Source organism: Phyllostomus hastatus, unplaced genomic scaffold (assembly GCF_019186645.2).
Source record: "Phyllostomus hastatus isolate PE091 unplaced genomic scaffold, TTU_PhHast_1.1 phas_scaffold_28, whole genome shotgun sequence".
In the NCBI taxonomy this organism is placed as follows: Eukaryota; Metazoa; Chordata; class Mammalia; order Chiroptera; family Phyllostomidae; genus Phyllostomus; species Phyllostomus hastatus.
In genome coordinates, this window is record NW_025334022.1 from 4,912,534 (window position 1) to 4,935,368 (window position 22,835).

The 22,835-nt window shown below is 39.3% G+C and overlaps 1 protein-coding gene across 2 annotated transcripts in view; it reads left to right on the forward strand.

Annotated features, from left to right (window-relative positions):
- The first annotated feature begins 2,803 nt into the window (after positions 1 to 2,803).
- The window catches only part of CHRDL1 (chordin like 1), a 148,327-nt gene continuing 128,295 nt past the window's right edge, over positions 2,804 to 22,835 (forward strand). For both annotated transcript variants that reach the window (XM_045817554.1, XM_045817555.1), the window contains exons 1-2: positions 2,804 to 2,868; positions 6,250 to 6,400. In XM_045817554.1, the coding sequence (XP_045673510.1) occupies positions 6,322 to 6,400 (79 nt within the window). In that variant the 5' untranslated portion in view covers positions 2,804 to 2,868; positions 6,250 to 6,321. The remainder of the gene's footprint in view (positions 2,869 to 6,249; positions 6,401 to 22,835) is intronic.

The following is a 22,835-nucleotide window of genomic DNA, read 5'->3' on the forward strand; positions in this document are numbered from 1 at the left end:
TAGAAAGAATAAGACATAGAGATTATCATGATCTTAGTTTGAATATGACCAAGTAGGAAGTCTAGGTTAGGACCACTCAAATTGGAGTTCCCAAGTCAGAAATCAAGAGCAGAACTAATACTAGGACCACCATCATTTACACTAATGAAGAATGTTTTAGAGAATTCCAGCAGCCCCCCTACAAAGTTGCTAAGTGTATAAGAGATCCCAAACAAAAACTGCCCAGGTGAAAAGGGCCATTTGATCATAAGTCATTAAACTTTTAACCCACGAGGTTTTGGGAGGACTTGTTATGCTGTAATCAGAATACTACATACATGAAGCAAGGGGAGTGAGTGGTTGTAGTTAAATAGATGAGTTTTGAAATCTCAGTAAGTCTACTGATTTTGAATCCTAGGATCCATGTTTGTCTCAAGCTAGTCCCTGAAACCCATTTTCCTGAATATTCTCTAAGCATGTCAGGAGTAATGACAAGGGTTGGAGGATGCACAGGAAAGGGAAATTGAACAACCAGTCTTTGCCCTTAACGAACTCACAGTCTAGTAAGACAAAACATAAGTGCACTAAATGGCATGAGAACAATTATAAGGCAACAAATCAGCAAGTTCAAACTAATATACTATAGCACAAATTGAATGCATGTGGCAATGTATGGCTACCCGAGCAGCAGAATGAAGCTAGACATTTTCGGCCTGAAGGCAACATTTCAGAAAGGGCCCCTCTTTCTTTGTTAAAAATGAAATTAAATCTCTAGCAATGCAGGGGCTAGATGGATGATATGAATAATTTTGTAGAAAGAAACAAGGAGGTAACTTCCAGGGTCAATATTCTTTTTTTCTAATTTATTTTATTTCTTTTCTCTTTTTTAAGCTTTTATTTATTTATTTATTTACTTATTTACTTATTTATTTATTTTAGAGAGAGGAAAGGAGGGAGAAAGAGAGGGAGAGAAACATCAATGTGTGGTTACCACTCATGTGCCCCTTGTTGGGGACCTGGCCTGCAACCCAGGCATGTGCCCTGACAGAATCAAACTGGCAACCTTTTGGTTTGCAGGCCAGTGCTCAATACACTGAGCCATACCAGCCAGGGCAATTATTCTTGTTTTAATTTTCTTTTGTTCTGTTTTCCTGATTATGTGTATTATTGGCAAGCCACAATTTCACTAAGCATCAAATTCCTCATCTATATAGATTGGAGATAAAAACCAGAGAGTAGTGGTTGAAAGTCAGGAAATATGAATTGAATCTCAAATCTATCATTTATTGGCTGTGTGACCTTGGATACATCACCTCCCCTGTCCCCTCATCACTTTCCTCTTCTGTGACATGAGAAGGTTGAGCTGAATGGTCCAGAAGATATCCATCAACTCTAACATTTGAGGCCAAAGATAGTTCATACTTTGTTGTGAGAGTTTAAAAAGTAATGTTGAGGCTATGGTGGGTATGAAGATGGAGATAACTGTACCTGAACAACAATAAAAAATGTAAAAAAAGAGTAATGTTGATCTATATGAAAGTACCCTTTAAATCATAAAATAGTATAGCAATGTTAGGGATATCAATATTATCCAGTTCTATTTCGTGAGGGAAAAAAAAACCTAGCAGCTCTCCTCCAAGTTTAGGGACTTAATGTATAAATGGATACTGTCTGTCAAGGCAGTACTTTTGGGCCTTAGAAGTTTGTGATAATTCTTTGTAAATATTGCTCACTGAATAAATGCACATTTGGAATAGTCTGTCTCAAGCTCACCAAGTCATCAGCAGTACTTTTGTAATCTCAGGGTTGGGTTCTTGACCCAACTCTGAATTGTGGGAACTACTAAAACAGTGGATGTAGGCTATGGTGGGCCTCTCCAAGTTTGCTTCAAGACCCTTAATGATCACAGAGGTCCTTTCCATGGGGCTTAGGAGCCCTCTTTGTGGGAGAAAATAGATTTCTAAGTCATCCCCTCTCTCTCCACACACGCACCTCCATATCCACCCTGCCTTTAAGTACACCAACGCTTATCACTTCATTAGCTGCAGTGGGGATTTGGGAAACGCCCCGAAATGATAAGCAGCTTGGTAAGGCATAACTTTCGAGGCCAGCTCATCCTGTGTCCTGTGCACTAACTAAGGACCAGACCAGGTGTATGCACCAGAGAGGCCGTTGTGCTGGAGAAGAAGGGTGCAGAGTTCCAGTTGGAGGGTAGCTGGGGTCTCATGGTGGGCGCGAGAGGTGATGAGCTCCTAAGTGCATCACTCTCAGAAGAGGAGGGTCCGGAGGAGATGCGCGGTCCCTTTAAGACCCCAAACCTTGCTTAGCCAGAAGAGGGGGGGTGCAGTGGGGGATCTGCATGGTGGCAAAATAGCCAGCTGAGCCTCTCAATTTCTCTGGATTTCTTAACTTTTGGGTGTGGGGAGCAGGAATAAAGCCGTAGTGCCAAGCATAGAAGGGGTGCGGACTGGAGAAGGGGTGTGGGCTGGCAGCGGTTGCGCGCTTTTGTAGACTTCCCGCTTGCCTCTAGGGGCCTCTTGGGCCAAGTGGGGAGCGGGGAGCGGGTGGGAGGGCGGGCAGGTGGCCCCGGGCTTCCAGCACCCGAGCCTTAGCTCTGCCCCCTGGAGCAGAGCAAACGCTGCCCCCTCATGGTGTGAGGGCGGTGATGTTTTTCCTCCCACCCACTTTTGGGTTCCCCCGCCCCGCTCGCTCCAGCGCACTCTGGCTCTCTCCACAACCTGCGAGCCACAAACCTCGGAGCAGCGCCCTGGGGAGCTCTATGCGTGTACCCCCGCCCCCCCCGTGGAAGACCGAGGAGGCCAGTGAACAGGTCAGTGAGCGGTGCCCGGAGCCTGCTTCCCCCGACAGTCCTTTCCAGCCTTTGCACAGGTGGGGTATCTTACGCTGGCGTGAGCGACTCCTGAAAGTTCTCCGATGGTGCCCCAATCTCTCTAGACTTGCCATCCCAACTCGCTTTAGGGTTTAGCTGCCAGTGGCTGGGGTAGAGGCGGGGCCCACGGTGCCGGACCGAGGCAGGTTGGGGGCTGTAGATTCGAACTGAGCAGTTTCCACTCCCTACGCAGTTTGCGTATTTCCATGCTCTGGTGCTTCGGAATGCCAATTGGGAAGTTACCTAATGGGTCCTGCCATCCCCTTAGTTATCCCGTGTGCCCTGAGCCTTTTTTCTCACTTGCTGAAATTCCCTGGACCAGTGGGTGATTAATACATGCCAAAGTTAATGAAACAGGGAAGGACGGGGGAGAGGCTCCTCTAGACTCTGGAGACTTGCCACATTTTTCAACCGAAACCGCTGGGGTCAGAATTTTGAGAGGCTAGACTCAGGAAGCAACGCAGTATTGCCAGAGTTCAGGGCCTGCAAAGCCCACTAACTCTATGAGAATTGGCAATTGAGAGTTCTTTGGGCTCCAGGGTGGTTGGGGTTGTTGTGGGGCATAAAATGAAATTATAACAAGGTGTGTTGCAAGCCATTGTTTGTCAGTAGTAAGTAGCAATGAAGGTGCTGACTCCAAGAGACCCCCAGGGCTGGAACTGCCATTTTGCAGTGGCAATCCACCACCAAGTGAACTGAGCTTTTCTTGTCGGAAGGTAGAGAGGGGAGAGGATATAAGCCAACACTGCCCGAGACTGCAGCATTTTATTCTCAGAAAAAAGAATTGCTACCCTGGAGGCTGTCCCACAAATGACAGTGAATATGAGATTACAAGGTCCATCAAACCTCTCAGGGAGGATTAAAGAGACACTGTGGGGTGTGAAGAACTGGCTGACATATGCTCAGCCATTAGCCTTCCTTTGAGAATATCTCTTTGGTTCTGTTCAACCCAGGAGACCTCTTCTGAGAATGGACAGTCTCCTGAGGACTCTATGGCCCATATTGCCTTGTAAATTACAGCTGAGCAAGGAGACCTTGGGCACTTGGCTTGGTACAAATGAACAATGCAAATGCTTGTTTCATGGATGCGCCTTAATGAACACATTTCTTTAAATTCTGACATTTTTTTCTCTTGTAAAACCCACTCTCCTTCTCCCCTCCCCAGTGTTAGTTGCAGGGTTTTGTTTTCTTTCTTGTTTTTTGTTTTTGGCCTGGATCCCCCCACAGCCTGTCAATGACTACATTTCTAAGTAACCTGTAAAAGAACCAGTGCAAGTTCAATGGCACAACAGCCCGTGTGAAGCAGAGAGAGAGTTAATGCAGAAATAACTCCAGTTAACTGGGTCAAAGTATAATTTGAAAAATTAAGGACAGTTTGGCTCTTTGCAAGTGCAAGAGACCGCATGTTTGCTGAGCAATACTTGTTTGTGTTTATTGCTACAGTCCCAATAAATGTCTCACACCACCCGACTCCCCAAAAAGAAAAAGTAAAAGAGATAAAGAGAAGTAGAATGATGAGGAGACTTGGAGAGGGAACTCTTCTCAGTTTGTGTTTCTGAAAAGAATACAAAGGCAGGACTTCAGGATCTTGTAATTCAAAAGTGAAGATTTATAAAGCAATTAGTTTTCTGATGTTCTCCATCACAGCCTGGAAGGCCACACATGACAGAAACACCAAAACGATAAATGACTCTATCGTTACCGACTTTTCTATTTGCTCATAACATTAGTTGGGGCCCCCCAAAAGCAAAAAATTCTAAGAGCTGTTTTCTTGCCAGTATGAATTATGAAGCAATGCTACTGTTCACTGAATCGCCCAACCATTGTACAAGGAAAATAACCCTGTTAGTTCTTGCATGGGGAGGCCTGAAAAATGAAAAATGTGATTTGAGAAATACTCCCTGAAATCCATATGTGATTGTGATAAATTGGATTTCAGTGGTTTAAAAAATCTTTTTCCCTTGGAGACTTGGGGAATAAGCTTATTAAAGTAGACTCAGGAAGAACCTCCCAACTGTTCATGGACATGATTTGATTCAAGGGAACCTGGTAGCTACAAGAAGACAGAGACATTCTGAGTGATTGAAGGTGGACCATAAAGTCACAGAGGAGACCAAGACCTCAGAACCCAGACCTTTGGCAGGCTAAGAACATGTCCTGGGAGAATTAGTTCTTGTTTAAGGAGCAGGCAGGAGGCAGAGAAGGCAGAATGGTACTGCAAATCCTGACTGATGGCACAAATTATTCTCTATAATTAGTTATTCTTTGGTTACACATTCATAATTTGAAACAATGGATTTTCAGTTATCCAGTCAACTTTATAGCATTTAAAGTAGGAGCTGTGGTATCATACTACCACACAAAGACAATTCAGTTCTCCGGAATGATCATCTTGCATTCCTTCCAGCTCTTTATACTAGCTACTTAGGTTGAATCCTCTGAAAAGATTAATGAGCTGAATTCCCACTCACAGTTAGCCCAAGACTGAAATGTGGTGTTTCTTGAATATTTAAATATTATCAAATTACCAACTGGAAGTTTCGCAAACTCTAAAGCCTATGGAAATGACTTGTAACTGGATATGAGCTGTAGCAAAATTTCTGTATTTGAAGGCTCAAAAGATTTAAGAGTTCTACCCCTTAGAGTGGAAATGTAAGTCTCAAATTTTTAAGAATTGTAATTGCTTTAAGGGTCTTTTGCATGGTGGTATAATGTGAACACATTACCCATTTAATTTTGCCTAAATTCCCTGAAAAGTGGCCTGTTTTAAGTTTCCATTTCACAATATGCCAGAGCCATTCAGGTATTTAATTGCATTCATTTGCTAATTACATCTACGTTTTCCAACATAAGTAACCCAAACTGAAGAGCCTTGTATATCAAATGGAAGACAGGGGAGAAACACTGGCCAATTTGTGCCTGATCCCTGAAGGATTAATAAAACAGTCGTCTTGAAGCTAAGATTAGTTAACTTTCATTTCAGAAATTGTTTGGGTCTCATAGCTATTATTTTTATCTAGTTTGCCAATGTAGCTGTTTTGCAAACCCCAGTTTCCCTTCTCCCAAAGAAAATTTCTTGAGAAATCAATTTAATTCCCTTAGAAAGGAGGATTTTAAAACTTATTTTTGTTTCTGTATGACGTGTTTGTTAAGATTCAGCCTTAACATTGGATAGGAATGCATGTTCATCAGCTTAATGTTTTTTCCCATAATCTTTGCAAGACAGGAGAGGCAGGTTCTCTTTCTTACTCAGGAAAACAATGCTTGCACTTATTTAAATTCTCCAAAGTTTTTTTCTGCTAGCAAGTTAGAAGCACCAGTGATCTCCATCACTTTCAGAGGCTCTGTTTTAAGTCTTCTTTCTGCTTTCTTCCCAACAGCTTGACTACACCAGACCCTGAAAGTTTTGAGTTGTTTTTTTTTTAAGTGGCCAGAAAGAGGAAAAGTGAAAAATGGGAGGAATGAAATACATCTTTACCTTGCTGCTATTCTTTCTTTTCCTAGAAGGAAGCAAAACAGAGCAAGTAAATCGTAAGTGTCTTGAGTTTAAAAAACAGGATACTCTCTTGTAATGTCTCTGAAAATGTGGTTATAATCTGTGTTGATTGTGATATAGACCCAAATGTGCCCATGTCATTATTCCAAGAGAAGAAAGTGAATGTTACTGGTTTATACATGGATTGATAAAAGAATAAGAACTTTGAATTAGGTCAGCTAAATTTGGGTCTGTTTTTCTGATTATAATATAGTTATCATCACATAGAATACATGACATATTAGCCTATTTTCCTTTTTCTGTTTTAAAGTGTACAGATCTCATTCCATTTTATATAACTGTAAAAATATCTGACAGATGAGCTGGATTTCCTCCCAGATTTCAGACTCTTCAACAAAAGTTTTCAGTTTATGAAAAGGTATAGCAGAAAGCAGAAAAAGTAAATCGGGCTGTGCCTATTCCCTAATGTCAAAAAATGAAGAAGGAAAAAACTTTCACATAAACTGGATTCAGGTGAAGAATCCTTTGAGGAAATTGAGATCCAGAGACTATGAGCAAATTGGATGCTATTTATTGAAAGGAATGATTCCCCCCAAAGCCAGGGAATATTTCGAGAAAGTTAGTGATCTGTGTGATGGATTAACATGTTAGAGAAAGCAGAATGGTAGGAAGGGGGGCTAATTAACCCTCTTTGCTGCCACATTTGGGAGATTTATGAGTAACTGTTGACATCTCTGTTCTTGTTAGGTGCTTTCTGCTGCCTTCACACGGTATGAGCCTCACTTCTTTGGGCCACATGCAACCACCTCTTAGGTGGATGATTGCTCCAAATTTGAAAGAAAATCCATAGCTCTAGTTCCCCTTTTTTGGCTGTATCAAAAGAAGCACAAAGTGGAACTGGTCCAAGAGAGGGCATTCTCTGCTCCACTGAACTTATTCATGAGAAAGAACTGTGAAAATATTCCTGGTAGGAGCTGAAGCAGCATCTGAAGCCCATCATTTAAACATTGATCTCCTTTATCATCATAAGTTACATATATTAGGCATGAAGTTTGTTGACAGGGGGAAAAGTGTCCAGACTATTCCATTGTTTTGCGTGTTTCTGTACTACTATGATTTTCATAGTAAACTTAGTCTTCCTGGGAGAAATAGTCATTTTGATCAGGCTTTTAAATATGAGTGATATATGGTGATTTCTAGAAGGTTTGGGCCATAGGAAGAAGTTTAGCAGGGTATGCTTTCATTAGGGACGCTTCTTCAATCAGCCTCTCCCCTTGCATCCCTTAAACAATATTCTTCTTCCACGTGAATGTAATCCATTGGATCTCTTCTTTTCTAGATGTCCTCCTTGATTTTAGTGAACCTGATAGAAAAGTTGTCCATCCATTCTCAAATCAGGTCAGCCCACCATCAGCTGGGCTTAAAATCCTTTCTTTCTTAGGAAGGAACTTTCCTTATGCCCTGTTACTGATGGCATCATGGACATATGGTGCAACTCTTAGGAAATAATCTCTTCTGAGAAGCTTTCCATGCTTTTGAAGAATTAAGGAATATTGTCCATGCAACATAGATCTTAGTTGACAAACCAAAGAAAAATACAACTTAAAAACTATTTGCAAACCAAAATCTATTACTTTTTAACATTTCCTACTGCCTATGAATTTGTCCCAAGCCCTTTTGATATTCAATTGGTGTCAGAATGATTATGTAACACATGGCCTAGGGTGCCAGTTTTGGTCTGGTGTTTCAGGCTTATAATCAGAGGATGAGGCCAAGGTCATGGTCATTCCTTGAATGAACCATTGAGCATCATTCTGTGTGGCTAAAGCTACACCAGAGCTAACTGTCTCAAAGACACGTGCAAACTTGCCTCTACTGAAGTGGAAATCTCAAAGCATATGCCCTATATATGTTGCCTATACATGCACTCAGAAACACAATCACTGCATGCACAGGGCTCTATACTTCAGTTCTAACAGTGAGAAATTAGAAGCAGTGGAAATATCAATCTACTGGGGAATGGTTAAATAAATGATCCATATAATGGACTACCATGCAACCGTTAAAAACCTGCTTATTGAAAATTTGACAGTCCTGGAAGATACTTGTGTTAACTTTTAGAATTTTTTATTTTATAAAATTAATAGCACTTATTTTACAAAACTATATGAAAGTATTTCAGCTTCATAAAGAATGTGTATTCCACAACTCCTATCCCACTAACCAGGGGTAGCCATTACTAACATTTTGCTATGTATTCTTTCAAAATCTTTTGTCTGTGTTATAAAAATATACTTAGATGTCTATAGGGTTTTTTCTTTTACAAAAATGGGACAAATGTGTTTTTCTGTGCTTTTATTCAGCAGTGTGTAGGTCTAGGATGTCTTTCCATGTCAGAACATTGCAATACAACAGTATCATATTCTTTCTAATGCCTTCATAGTTGCCAGTTGTATAAGTGTGCTATGATTTATTTAATCAGTCCCTATTTGTAGATATTTAGTTGTTTTTAGTTTTTTTCTATTACAAATAAGGTATTAATGAACACCTTTAGGTGCTTAGGCAAGTATTTGTGACGACTTGTTAGGTCAGAGTGTATGTTCAATTTTAATCTTGTAAAGACTGTCAAATTGTCCTCCAAAACAGTCATATCAATTTATAAACCCACCATCTTTGTATAAGTGTCCATATTTAATTCCTTCACTAAAAGTATTATTAACCTTGTATTTTAGGACAAGCTTAGTAGGAGAGACCACATTTCAGTTTTGCTGTGATATTTTCCTATTACTGGAGCATTTTTTATTAATGATTTTTGAGAGAGAGAGAAGTTGATTTATTGTTCCACTTATTTATGCATTCATTGGTTGATTATTCTATGTGACCTAAACAGGGATCAAACCCACAACCTTGTTGTATCAGGACGACACACTAACTGAGCTACTTGGCTAGGGCTGGAGTATCTTTTTATTTATTTTTAATCCAATTGTATTTCTTTACTTAATTACTTATTTAAGTTGGGTTGCTTGTCTTATTGACAAAATCTTATTTATTAATGTTTTGTTATTTCAAATTTTGTTATTAACTTTTTGCATTTCAAATAACATTTTCTCTGTCTGCCATTGGCTTCAAACTTTAAGTTGAAATTTTTCATAAAGAATTTGTGTGTGTGTGTGTAGGCAGAGCTGTCATTCCTTTACTTTATGGCTTCTGAATTTCTTCTTATTCTTATGGAGGTCTACAAAGTAGAAGAATTCCATATTCTTACATATTCTTCTATTATTTCCATAATTTGAGGTTTACCAATAATTACATCTGAAATTCATATTTATGTATGGTATGTAATAGATAACCAATTTTCTTTTTATTTCTGGGTGGTAGGTTCATGAATGTTATCTTTATTTATTTTTTAAATATATTTTATTGATTATGCTAATACAGTTGTCCCATTACCCCCCCTTATTCCCTCCATCCTGCACACCCTCTCCCACCCATATTCCCCCCTTTAGTTCATGTCCATATGTCATAAGTTCTTTAGCTTCCACATTTCCCATACTATTCTTTCCCTCCCCCTGTCTATTTTCTACCTACCATCTATGCTACTTATTCTCTGTACCTTTTCCCCCTCTCTCCTCCTCCCACTCACCTGTAGCTAACACTCCATGTGATCTCCATTTCTGTGGTTCTGTTCCTGTTCTAGTTGTTTGCTTAGTTTCTTTTGGTTTTGTTTCAGGTGTGGTTGTTAATAATTGTGAGTTTGCTGTCATTTTATTATACATGTTTTTTTATCTTCTTTTTCTTAGATAAGTCCCTGTAACATTTCATATAATAAGGGCTTGGTGATGATGAACTCCTTTAACTTGACCTTATCTGAGAAGCACTTTATCTGTCCTTCCATGCTAAATGAAAGCTTTGCTGGATAGAGCAATCTTGGATATAGGTCCTTGTCTTTAATGACTTGGAATACTTCTTTCCAGCCCCTTCTTGCCTGTAAGGTCTCTTTTGAGAAATCAGCTGACAGTCTGATGGGAACTCCTTTGTAGGTTACTGTCTCCTTCTCTCTTGCTGCTTCTAGGATTCTGTCCTTCATTTTTACCTTGGCTAATGTAACTATGATGTGCCTTGGTGTGTTCCTCCTTGGGTCCAACTTCTTTGGGACTCTCTGAGCTTCCTAGACTTCCTGGAAGTCTATTTCCTTTGCAAGAATGGGGACGTTCTCCTTTATCATTTGTTCAAATAATTTTTCCACTTGATGCTCTTCCTCTCCCCTTTCTGGTACCCTCATCATTCGATTGTTGGAACATTTAAAGATGTCCTGGAGGTTCCTAAGTCTCTCCTCATTGTTTTGAATTCTTATTTCTTCATTCTTTTCTGCTTGGTTGTTTCTTTCTTCCTTGTGATCCACTCTATTGATTTGAGTCCCAGTTTCCTTCCCATCACTATTAGTTCCCTGTGAATTTTCCTTCATTTCACTTAGTGTAACCTGCATTTTTTTTGTCTAATTTGCAACCAAATTCAACCAATTCTGTGAGCATCCTGGTCACCAGTGCTTTGAACTGTGCATCTGATAGGTTGGCTATCTCTTGGTTGCTTAGTTGTATTTGCTGTGGAGCTTTGATCTGTTCCTCCATTCGGGCCATTTTTTTTGTCTTGGTGCGCCTGTTACGTGTGAGGGGTAGAGCCTTAGGTGTTCACCTGGTGGGGCAACTCAGTTGCTGGGTTGTGACACTGTATGTGGGGGTGGAGTTGGAGAGGAAACAATGGTGCTTGCTCCACTGTCCATTGGACTTCAGTCCCTTCCACCGCTTCCCCCAAGCAAACTGAGTCTTTCTGGTGCTAATTCCTGTGTGGGTGGGCTTGGGCACATTCTGGGACCCCGTGGGTCTCTCCAATGAACTCTCCAGTTAGGCTTGGAGTCTCTGCCTATGCTTCATCCCCCACAGGTGTTTTCAATTCATGCCCCTAGGCTCTATTTCCCAGCACCGGGACCCTGGGTTGCATGCAGTGCCTCGCTTCACAGTCTCCACCTTGCTGGGTCTGCTGGTTAAAACCCCATGCCCAGGGTCTTCCAGCTATCACCTGCCTGCCCAGGGTCCACCCACTGTGGTCTTGCACACCCGGGATGACTTATGTGCCCAGTGCCACTGCTGTTTGCGCAGCGACCCCTCTCCACCCGGCTGCCCAAATCCACCCCTCCTACCAGTCTGGATGAACGTGTCTATTTTAACTCCTTGGCTGTCCAACTTCCATACAGTTCAATTTTCTGTCAGTTCTGGTTGTTATTCTCTTTCTAAATTGTTGTTGTCCCTATCTTGGTTGTGCGAGGAGGCACAGTGTGTCTACCTACACCTCCATCTTGGCCGGAAGTCATGAATGTTATTTTTGTTCATCATTGTGCTTCTATGTATTTCACAGGTTTTCATAATTAGTACGTATTACTTTTATAACAGGAGAAAAGCCCTTGAAAATAAAAGAATATCTCATTTCCCATATATTATTTCATATTCTATAATAAATAAGGATAAGTATGAGAGTGGAAGAAGGAGAGAGAGTATTTTTTAACTAAGAAAAACTTAGAAAAAACTTCAGGAAACGTGTAACTGTCAGGGTAAAAAACCTTCACATCTCTCCTTGTTGCCAGACACCATTTTAACCAAGGAAGCCCTGTTTTTTTTGTTTGTTTGTCTGTTTGTTTGTTTATCTTTCACAGGATGGTTCTAATATTAGCTTCTAGATCAAAAAAGGTGCACTGCAGGCTGTTTGCTATCCTTTTTTGAGTATCAGGGTGGAATGAAGGGGGATGCCATTATGGTCAAAGATACTCATTCAGTTGGTGAAAATCTGAAGAGGTCTAGATTTGTCTAGACATCTATATTTGTGGAAAGGCTGTATTTGTGGAAAGCTGTTTCACAAGAAAATGTTGAGATGGGTGATGCCACTTCCTAGTAGCTAATTAGCCATAGTTACAGTTGCTCTTTCAGGAGCAAAGACAGGCTCTGAGAACCCAGGAAATACTGATGGTGAATTGCAGCAGAACAATGAGCCATTTGTGGCTTATGTAAAAGTTTGTTACAGTCCAGATCTTCCAAACAAAATATCAACAAAGATATTGTGGCATTGAACAATGCCCTAGATGAAATGGACTTAACTGAGATATATATATATATATATATATATATATATATAGAGAGAGAGAGAGAGAGAGAGAGAGAGAGAGAGAGAGCCGCCATCCCAAAGAAGCGAAATACACATTCTTTTCAAATGTACATCGAACATTCTCAAATATAGACCACATGATAGGACACAAAACAAGCCTCAACGAATTCAAGAAAATTGAAATCATACCAAGCATTTTCTCGGATCACAAGGGACTGAAACTAGAAACTAACATCAAGGAAAAAAACCCAGAACACTCAAAATCATGGAGACTAAATAGCATGCTATTAAACAATGAATGAGTCAAGAATGAAATTAGGGAATAAATCAAAAGGTTTCTGGAAACAAAAGAAAATGAACTCACAACAACCCAAAACTTATGGGACATAGCTAAGGCAGTCCTGAGTGGGAAGTTCATAGCAATACAGGCATACCTAAAAAAGACAGAAACATTTTAAACAACCAACCTAACCCTACATCTACGAGAACTCGAGGAACAAGAACAAAAACAGCCCAGAACAAGTAGAAGGATGGAAATAATCAAGATCAGAGCAGAATTAAATGACATAGAGACTAAAAGCACAATTCTAAGGATCAATGAATCCAGGAGCTGGTTCTTTGAAAAGATAAATAAAATCAACAAGCCTTTAAGCAGACTCATTAAGAGAAAAAAGAGAGAAGACCCACATAAACACAACCAGAAATGAAAGAGGAGAGATTACAACAGATACTACAGAAATACAAAGGAGTGTAAGAAATTACTATGAAGAACTGTATGCTAAAAAATTTGAAAACCTAGGTGAAATGGACAAATTTTTAGAAAAATATAATCTTCCAAAACTGAATTAAGAAGAAGCAGAAAGCCTGAACAAACCAATAACAGCAAATGAAACTGAAGCAGTAACCAAAGAACTCCTGACACACAAAAGCCCTGGACCAGATGGTTTCACAGGAGAATTCTACAGAGCATTTAAGGAAGAGCTAACCCCCACCGTTCACAGACTATTCAAAAAAACCCCAAAAATATGGAAGACCCCCAAACTTTTTTTTGAGGCCAAAATCATCTTAATCCAAAAACCAGATAAAAACACAACAAAGAAAGAAAACTTCAGGCCAATATCACTGATGAACATACATGCTAAAACCCTCAACAAAATATTGGCAAACCGCATCCAACAATACATTAAGAAGATCATACACTATGACCAAGTGGGATTCATCCCAGGGATGCAAGAATGGTTCAATATTCACAAACCAGTAAATGTAATACACCACATAAACAAAAGCAAAGACAAAAATCACATGATCATACCAATAGATGCAGAAAAAGCATTTGATAAGGTACAGCACCCATTTATGATAAAAACATTCAGCAAAGTGGGAATAGAGGGAGCATCCCTCAACATAATAAAGGCCATATATGAGAGACCTACAGCCAACATCATACTCAATGGGCAAAAGCTACCATCTTTTCACTAAGATCAGGAACAAGACAAGGTTGTCCACTTTCACCACTTCTATTCAATATAGTATTGGAAGTTTTAGCCACAGCGATCAGACAAGAAAAGGAAATAAAAGGCATCCAAATCGGAAAGGAGGGAACAAAACTGTCATTGTTTGCAGATGACATGATAGTGTACATAGAAAACCTTATAGACTCCACCAAAAAACTGCTTGACTTAATAAATGAATTTGGCAAAACGGCAGGATGTAAAGTCAACATCCAGAAATCAAAGTCATTTTTGTATACCAACAATGAAACAGCAGAAGCAGAAATCAAGAAAAAAAATCCCATTTGAAATAGCAAAAAGAAAAATAAAATACCTAGAAATAAACCTAACCAAGTATTACCTCCTTGTATGCAGAAAACTACACAACATTGAAGAAAGAAATCAAGGAAGACACAAACAAATGGAAACATATACCATATTCATGGATCAGAAGAAGTAACATCATCAAAATGTCCATACTATCCAAAGCAATTGACAGATTCAATGCAGTACCTATTAAAGTACCAATGGCATATTTCACAGACATAGAACAAACACTTCAAAAATTTATATGTAACCATAAATGACCTTGAATAGCTGTGGCAATTTTGAGAAAGAAGAGAAAAGTAGTAGGGATCACAATACCTGATACCAAACTCTTATTACAAGGCCACTGTAATCAAAACAGCCTGGTACTGGCATAAAAACAGGCACATGGACCAATGGAACCAAACAAAGAGCACGGAAATAAACCCAAGTCTCTACATTCAATTGATATTTGACAAAGGGCCAACAACACAAAATGGAGTAACAACAGCCTGTTCAATAAATGGTGTTGGGAGCACTGGACAGCTATGTGTAAAAAAATGAAACTCGAGCACCAACTTACATCTTACACAAAAATAAATTCAAGGTGGATAAAAGATTTAAATATAAGCCATGACATCATTAAAGTCCTAGAGGAGAACATAGGCAGGAAAATCTCAGGTATTTCACGCAGCAACATTTTTACTGATATGGCCCCTAGAGCAAGGGACATAAAGGAAAGAATGAACAAATGGGATCTCATCAAAATAAAAAGCTTCTGCACGGCTAAAGAAAACAGTATTAAAATAAAAAGAGAACCAACCACATGGGAAAACGTATTTGCCAATGATACCTCAAACAAGGGTTTAATATCCAAAATATACAAAGAAATTACACGACTCTACTCTAAGAAAGCAAGCAACCCAATTAAAAAATGAGCAAGGGACTTGAACAGACACTTCTCCAAGGAGGACATACAGAGGATCCAGAGATACATGAAAAGATACTCAATGTCGCTAGCTATCAGAGAGATGCAAATTAAAACCACAATGAGATACCACTTCACACCAGTCAGAATGGCCATCATAAACAAACAACAAACAAGTGTTGGAGAGGTTGTGGAGAAAAGGGACCCTAGTGCACTCTTGGTGGGATTGCAGACTGGTACAACCACTATGGAAAACAGTATGGAACTTCCTCAGAAAACTAAAAATGGGTCTTCCTTTTGACCCAGCAATTCCACTGCTGGGACTATATCCTAAGAACCCCGAAACATCAATCCAAAAGAACCTATGCACCGCAATGTTCATTGCAACACAATTTACAATAGCCAAGTTTTGGAAGCAACCTAGGTTCCCCTTCAGTAAATGAATTGATCAAAAAACCATTGTACATTTACACAATGGAATTCTATGCAGCAGAAAGAAAGAAGGAGCTCCTACCCTTTGTGACAGCTTGGATGGAACTGGAAAGCATTAAGGTAATTGAAATAAGCCAGGCAGTGAAAGACAAATACCATAGGATCGCACCTTCAAAAGGAACATAATCAGCAAAACAAAGAAACAAGCAAAATATAACCAAAGACACTGAAATAGAGCACAGGCTGACAGTGTTCAAAGGGGAGAGAGGAGGGAATTTCAGGGGAATTTTAGGGGAATTTCAGGGGATAAGGGTAAGGGTTTGCAGAAACAAGTATAAAGGACACATGGACAAAAACTAGGGGCAGGTGGAAATGGGAGGGAGGTGGGGAGGGCTGGGTGGGTGGGCCGGGTTGGGAGTAAAAGATAGAAAATTGTACTTGAACAATAATTAAAGTAAAATAAAAAAAAGTTTGTTATTGTCTAGAATCAGCAAGGTTGAAGTCTTTATCTGGGAAAACATTTTTCTGTAACTCCATTATGCTCTGTTGTTAGAGTTCTAGTCGAAGAGGCTAGGGAGCTCTTTTGAAGTTCAAAGGAGTGCAACATTTAGTGCATAAAATACAGGACATATGGGCTGAAGAGTTTGTCTCTTTAGGCAGCTCTAACTTAGGTAATGAACTATTGATCAAAGTGAGGTAGAAGAATAAGTTGTTAGGAATACTCAATTATCTGTTTTGAGTGGACCAGCCTGTGTCAAGTCTGGCAAAAGTTGTAGGGAGAATTGCTCGTGTACTTCACAGTGTTAATTCCTAATTTCAAGGTGAGTTAGCTGGATCTTCCCAAAGACTAGATTCTCACCCATTTATCCCTTCAGGAGAAAAGCTTCCAACATTTACATTTGGTGGGAAATGGGCCTCTGGATTTCTCAGGAAGGATAAGCCACCAAAAGGTGTAAGGGAGGGAAGAAGACACTGAAAATTTTCAGACATGAAGCATTGCCTTATGGAACCTACCCAGAGCCTCTCTGTCTATTGTTAAAGCCAACCAGACAGATTTGTTTTCTTCATGCAGATTCTCACTTCAACTTTTGAGGTGATTATTGGATAATAGAAAGAAGCCAGGAAACAGTAGACCTGTTCATGTTTTAGAAGTTTATGTAGGTGGAAATAAAAGAAATAAAGAATGCCTTAAAATTAGAATGCTTAATGCTTTTCAAAGTGCATTCTTAATTATTTTTTATATTGGGGACACACTGGGGTTGGGTATAGAAGCTGTGGATTCCACTTAGAGCAAAACCCTAGCTCCATGACTTTCTTACTTACTTTCGGAATGTCACTTAACCTCTCCAGTTTTACTTTTCTTATCAATACACTAGGGTAAATAGTAGCACACAATTACCATGAACACAGGTATTTGAAGAATAAATGAGATTGTGTATACCAAGTGCTTTGAAACACTGCCTGACACATAGTTAGTTTTTAGTAAGTGGTAGCTATTAGAGTAACTCTTATGAAAGCCAAGTGAAAACCCTTAATTTTTAGATGAGAAACTAGAAAATTAATGAAGTCAAATGACTTTGTACAAGGACAGACAAGACAGCAAGCCCAAACCAGGACCAGAACTAAAACCCAGGTCTCCAGTGTTTTGTTCACTACATCAATTTGCTTCTAGCAATTCTCTGAGGAAGCCAGTTTATTCTATTGAATAGAAGCCTAGTCCTTTGCACATAATATAGCCAGTTAACACATAAGAGATGATACAAATAAATTTTTAAAGAACTTTGTGCCCTGGCAGGTGTGACTTGGTGGATTGAGTACTGGCCTGCAAACCAAAGGGCTGCCAGTTCAGTTCCCAGTCACAGCACATCCCTGGGTTGTGGGCCAGGTCCCCAGTTGGAGGTGCGCAAGAGGCAACCACACATTGATGTTTCTCTTCCTCTCTTTCTTCGTCCCTTCCCCCTCTCTAAAAATAAATAAATAACATATTGTTTAAAAAAAACTTTGTAACCAGAATTCCTAAGAGAGACAATATACCATGTGAGAGTTAAAAGACAGAGACTACTACTAAAGTTTCTCATAAACCTAAATAAGCTAAGCCAAGGGAAATTTGTGAGGAAGGTTAAAAATATGTATCTTTATGTCCATGCTTCTTATATTTTCCTGACTTCTCAGTAGGATTAGAATGTCCTCAGAGTCTAATGGAAAGAAGACTATTTTTTAAATTAGGAGACCTGGTCTGGTCACTTCTGTTGCTTGCTGTGTGGTATTGGTTGAGTCATTTATGCTCTATGAACTAAAGATTCTGTAATTATAAACTGAAAGGACTTCCTTCTTTCTGTATAGAAAACTAAAGGATGCCAGAATAGGGTCTGCAGAGGCAAACAAGGGAAGTCAAGGCTCTGTCTTTAGGTACTTGGAGCACATCTGGACTTTATCTCAAGATCATTGCAAAGAGTATGTTATTCATTTAAAATTTATAATCTGTTTGCTTATAAAAATATTAGATGCAAGTTATATGTGAAATAATAGTTGCAAAATAATATTTTAAAAAATGAAACAAAATAGAGGCCACCTGAAGAAAGTAGAAAGTGTAGGTATTGTTAACACTTGGTTTGGTACATTACAGTATTAACACTCTAAATTTGGCTTGTGCCTCTTCTTTGCTGGGTAGAGCAATCTTGGCTATAGGTCCCTGCTTTTTGTGACTTTGAATATTTCTTGCCATACCCTTCTAACCTGTAAAGTTTCTTTAGAGAAATCAGCTGACAGTCTTATGGGGGCTTCCTTGTAGATAACTAACTGCCTTTTTCTTTCTGCTTTCAAGATCCCCCTCTTTGTCTTTAATCTTAGGCATTTTAATTATGATATGTGTTGGAGTGGGACTCTTTGGGTCCATCTTCTTTGAGATTCTCTGTGCTTCCTGGACTTCCATGTCTATTCAGCAAGTTAAGGAAGTTTTATTTCATTATTTTTTTTCAAATAGATTTCCAATTTCTTGCTCTTTTTCTTCTCCTTCTGACACCCTTATTATGTGAATGTTGGTATGCTTGAAGCTCTCTTAGAGGCTCCTTACATGATCCTCATATTTTTGGATTCTTTTTTCTTCATACTATTCAGATTAGTTGTTTTTGATTCCTTATGTTCTAATACTCTGATTTGATTCTTGGCTTCATCCACTTTACTGCTCATTTCCTGTAAATTGTTCTTATTTCAATTAGTGTATCTTTCATTTATGACTGGATTTTTTTATGCTGTTGAGGTTCTCACTAAGTTCCTTGAGCATCCTTATAGCCAGTAGTTTGAACTCTACATCTGATAGACTGATTTTCTCTATTTTGTTTCATTCTTTTTCTGGAGTTTTGTTCTGTTCTTTCATTTGGACAATGTTTCTTTGACTTCTCATTTTGGCAGCTTCCCTGTGTTTGTTTCTATGTATTAGTTAGAGCTACCACATCTCTGAAGGTTGATAGAGTGGCTTAATATAGTAGGTGTCTTATAAGGTTCAGTGGCATAGCCTCCCCTAATACCCAAGCTTGGTACTCAAGGTACAGCCACTGTATGGACCATTTACACCTTCCTTTTATAGTTGAGCCTTCATTGCTGCTGGTACATCCAAGGTCAGCCACTCCTGTGTTCTGTCCAAGGTCACACAGCATTAGCTACAAAATGATCTGCAGATGGCTACTATTTGTGCTGGACTTGGAGATGTCCAGGAGAGTCCAAGCCAAGCTGTGAACCAGGGCCAGCTGCTCCTAGTGCTGGAAACTTAGCAAGAGGTATGGAGGTCACTGAAGCCAGATGCTGCTTGTCTGAAAGAATTTAGGAAAATCTGAAGCATGGGCCAAGGCAAGCCATTCACATGGAAAAGCCATGGAAACAGCCTGAGTGGGCCTGAAAGTTGAGTAGGGGAAAGGCTTCAGAGAATCACCAGGGGAGGGCATGCAGTGTAAGCCAAGTTGATGGAGACTCATATATGGTGCCCACCTTTCAGCTCTCTGGCTCCGTGAAGGGAGGGCTCATAAAAGGAACAATGGCTTCTGCCAGCACTTCTGTCTAGGAGAAAGCTTCCCCCAACTCTAGCCTTGATGCTGGACAATTAAGTTCCTCCCATATGTCTCTGATGCCTTTCAAGCTGCTGCCTTTGTGCTGGAGCACTGAGGGAGTGAACCCAAGTAAGTCCTTATGTGGGCCCTTTAAGAGGAACTGCCTAGAAGTCTGGCAGTTTCTGTCTTCCACAGCTTCAATACCCACTGGTTTTTACAGCCAGAAGTTACCATTCATCTTCCTGACACCGGAACCCTGGGCTGGGGGGCCTGGTGTGAGACTAGGATCCATGCTCCTGAGATATCCCTCCTGAATTTTTATCCACAACATGTGGGTGTAGGACTAGTCTGTTCCCCGTCTCCACCCCTTCTACCATTCTCAATGTGGTTACTTCTTTAATTCCATAGTTGTAGGACTTCCATTCATCTCTGTGTCTTGTGGTTCTGATAATAGTTGTTCTGTAGTTTAATTGTAATTTTGATGTGGTTGTGTGAGGAGGCAAGTTGTGCTTACCTACACCACCATCTTGTCTGCAAGTCCGTAACTTGAATTATTGACCAAACAGAAAATAAACCTTCTTCAGCAGAGATTTGCACAGCTGAGGTGCTGATAGGAGTAACAATTTGCTTTTTTTAACAATAGCTTTGGTTTTTCCCAAAATCCTATACCAGATTATGTGTAAGGCATAATTTTAGCCGGGGATATATACAGGTCAGATTTTAGCGACCAAGCAGCTTTTCTGTAAAAGGCTCTGCCCATGATGATATTCTAATAGTATTTCATAGTAAAGGCTAATGAAAATACCATCAACTCCCAGTTATTCATGCTAATGGGAGATAGAAGGGCACAATGAATTGAAATTTTATAGAAAATCTCCAATTCTCGTCTTAGCCAATGTTGTCACCTTGCTCGATTGTCCAACATCTTTGAAATATGGACCCCTTTTTTCCTCATTGAGTTTGCCCACCTGCTAGTAGAAATGTAAAACAGCCACAAGGCAGGTAATGGGCTAGCCATGCTGTGCACAGGCTACTCAATGTATATTAAGTTGAATTAGTTTTGGGCAAATGATCCAACAAGTATAATTAACTCCTGGATAAAGAAGAATAAGCTGTATGGAGATTTTGGCTTCTTCTTGGCTTTCTTTTTTCACTGGCTTCCTCATCCTAGAAATGAAGTCTTAAAGACTGAGGAAATTTGACTTCAAATCTAGAAACCCAATTGCCAGAGAAATAGGAGTCTTTTTAAAACCATTATATATCTTGTCCTTTTTCCAGTCTCCTTTAAGTTTGGTGACAGAAGAGAAGTACTTTTCAGTGTTTCTTCACTATTAAAGTAGGCCTTAAAAATAGTTAAAAAAGAATTTGTTTACTTCATTTGTACACTCATATAGTTAACAACAAAAATTAACTTCTTTTTTTCCACTGACTGTATGTGCTATAATAAGTAAATATTGTAATGTTCACATGATGAATGATGTGTCTACAGCAATAGCTCTTATCAAAAACAATTCATAGGAATATGTTCTTGCTTTTAGACTGGTGATGGAGTTATTTAGCTTTTGACCTAAACCTGGGTGCTCAACAGTAATGATTGGGCAAAACATTGATGGCATAGTGGCACATCTCTGTTTTTTACTTTTTGTCAACATTGTTTCTGCTAACAGTGACCCCTAAAGTCAGGTATTGCCACTTCTAATTAGGGTCAGTTGTATCATTTGGAAAAAGCTATGATAGTGCAGGTTGAAGGTCCATCTGAAATGTTAGTTGGAATTCCACTGGGACCATATTCTACTCACAGATACCATTAGTTACTGGTAAGATATGCATTCTCTAGCTGGTATGCCTCAGTTAATGGCAAATAATGATCTTATTTTTGTTGCCTTTATCTCCTAGAAGTTAATGAAGCATCATTGTTTGAATAAAATTGCCTCACTTGTGCTTCTTGTACAAGCTAATACACTGGGACTTTTGGTGTGGTTGATTATGTTGTGTAATTCATTAAATTCTCCCCTTGATGCTGCCAAAAACTTTTTAAAAGTTTTGATGTATAAGCATGTGCTGAAATTGACTTTATCATAGTTTCTGAAAATTGACAATTGTTCAGCATACTCGTGGAGAAATCAGCTATTGTGTTAGCCACTCAAACTTGGACAGATATAGAAAAACATGTATTAAAGACTATAGTGTTTACATTTGTTATGTACTTAGAAATATCAGTGTTAGTAGTTGAAGAAGCATTGTTTAACAGCAATAATCATGTACTGTTCAGTTCCTTGTCTGCCTGAATTTGCTCCTTTCTGGAGTTTGTGGATTTCTGTCTGGGGCATAATTGGCCAAATCCCATATCACTAAAATAGTAAGATCAATACACTTGATGAAAGCCTATTATTTTTTTGTAATTAGGTTAGGGTTCTATCAGAAGTCAGTGTTTAAATAAGATATTTTCATCCTCAATAAACAGTTTGCAAGATAATCATCCTGTAAAAGGGATAAGTGCCACACGAATGTTATGAAGAAAGTGCTGTTAGGTTTAAAGAGAATGAAAAAGTGCTTTTATCTGGGGCAATCTATTTTCCCAACTAGATTTTAACCCCTCTGACAGCATGGTTATTATTTTATACTTTATATCTGCCTTAGATACAAGAAATGCAAAATAAAGTCCGCCATCTGTACCATTATATACAGTCTATTTGAGTATGAATTGACTTCACTACAGATGATGTCTGAGTCTTAAAAATGTGATCAAAGCTGTGTTTCAAAGGTAGAATGGAAAGGTAATGAGAAAAGTTAGGCAAAAATGTGTGGAGCCCTTCATTTTACAAGTTCTAAATGTGGATGGCCTGCACCTTACAACTATGTAGCAGGAAAGGCAGAATTCTGCAGTGGTGATACTCTTTGGTTCTGAAATAGGACTGCTTAGGTTTGAATCCTAGATCTGTACTTTGACTAGTCATGTCAACTTTGGCAAGTTACCAAAGCTTCCTGTGCTTCAGATTCTTCATCTGTAAATGGGACTAATGATGAAACCTACCTTATAAGGTTGTAATGAAAGAATTTAGGGAATTCATTTATGTAAAACCTTTAGAACAGAGCCTGAATTATAGGGAGTGTTCAG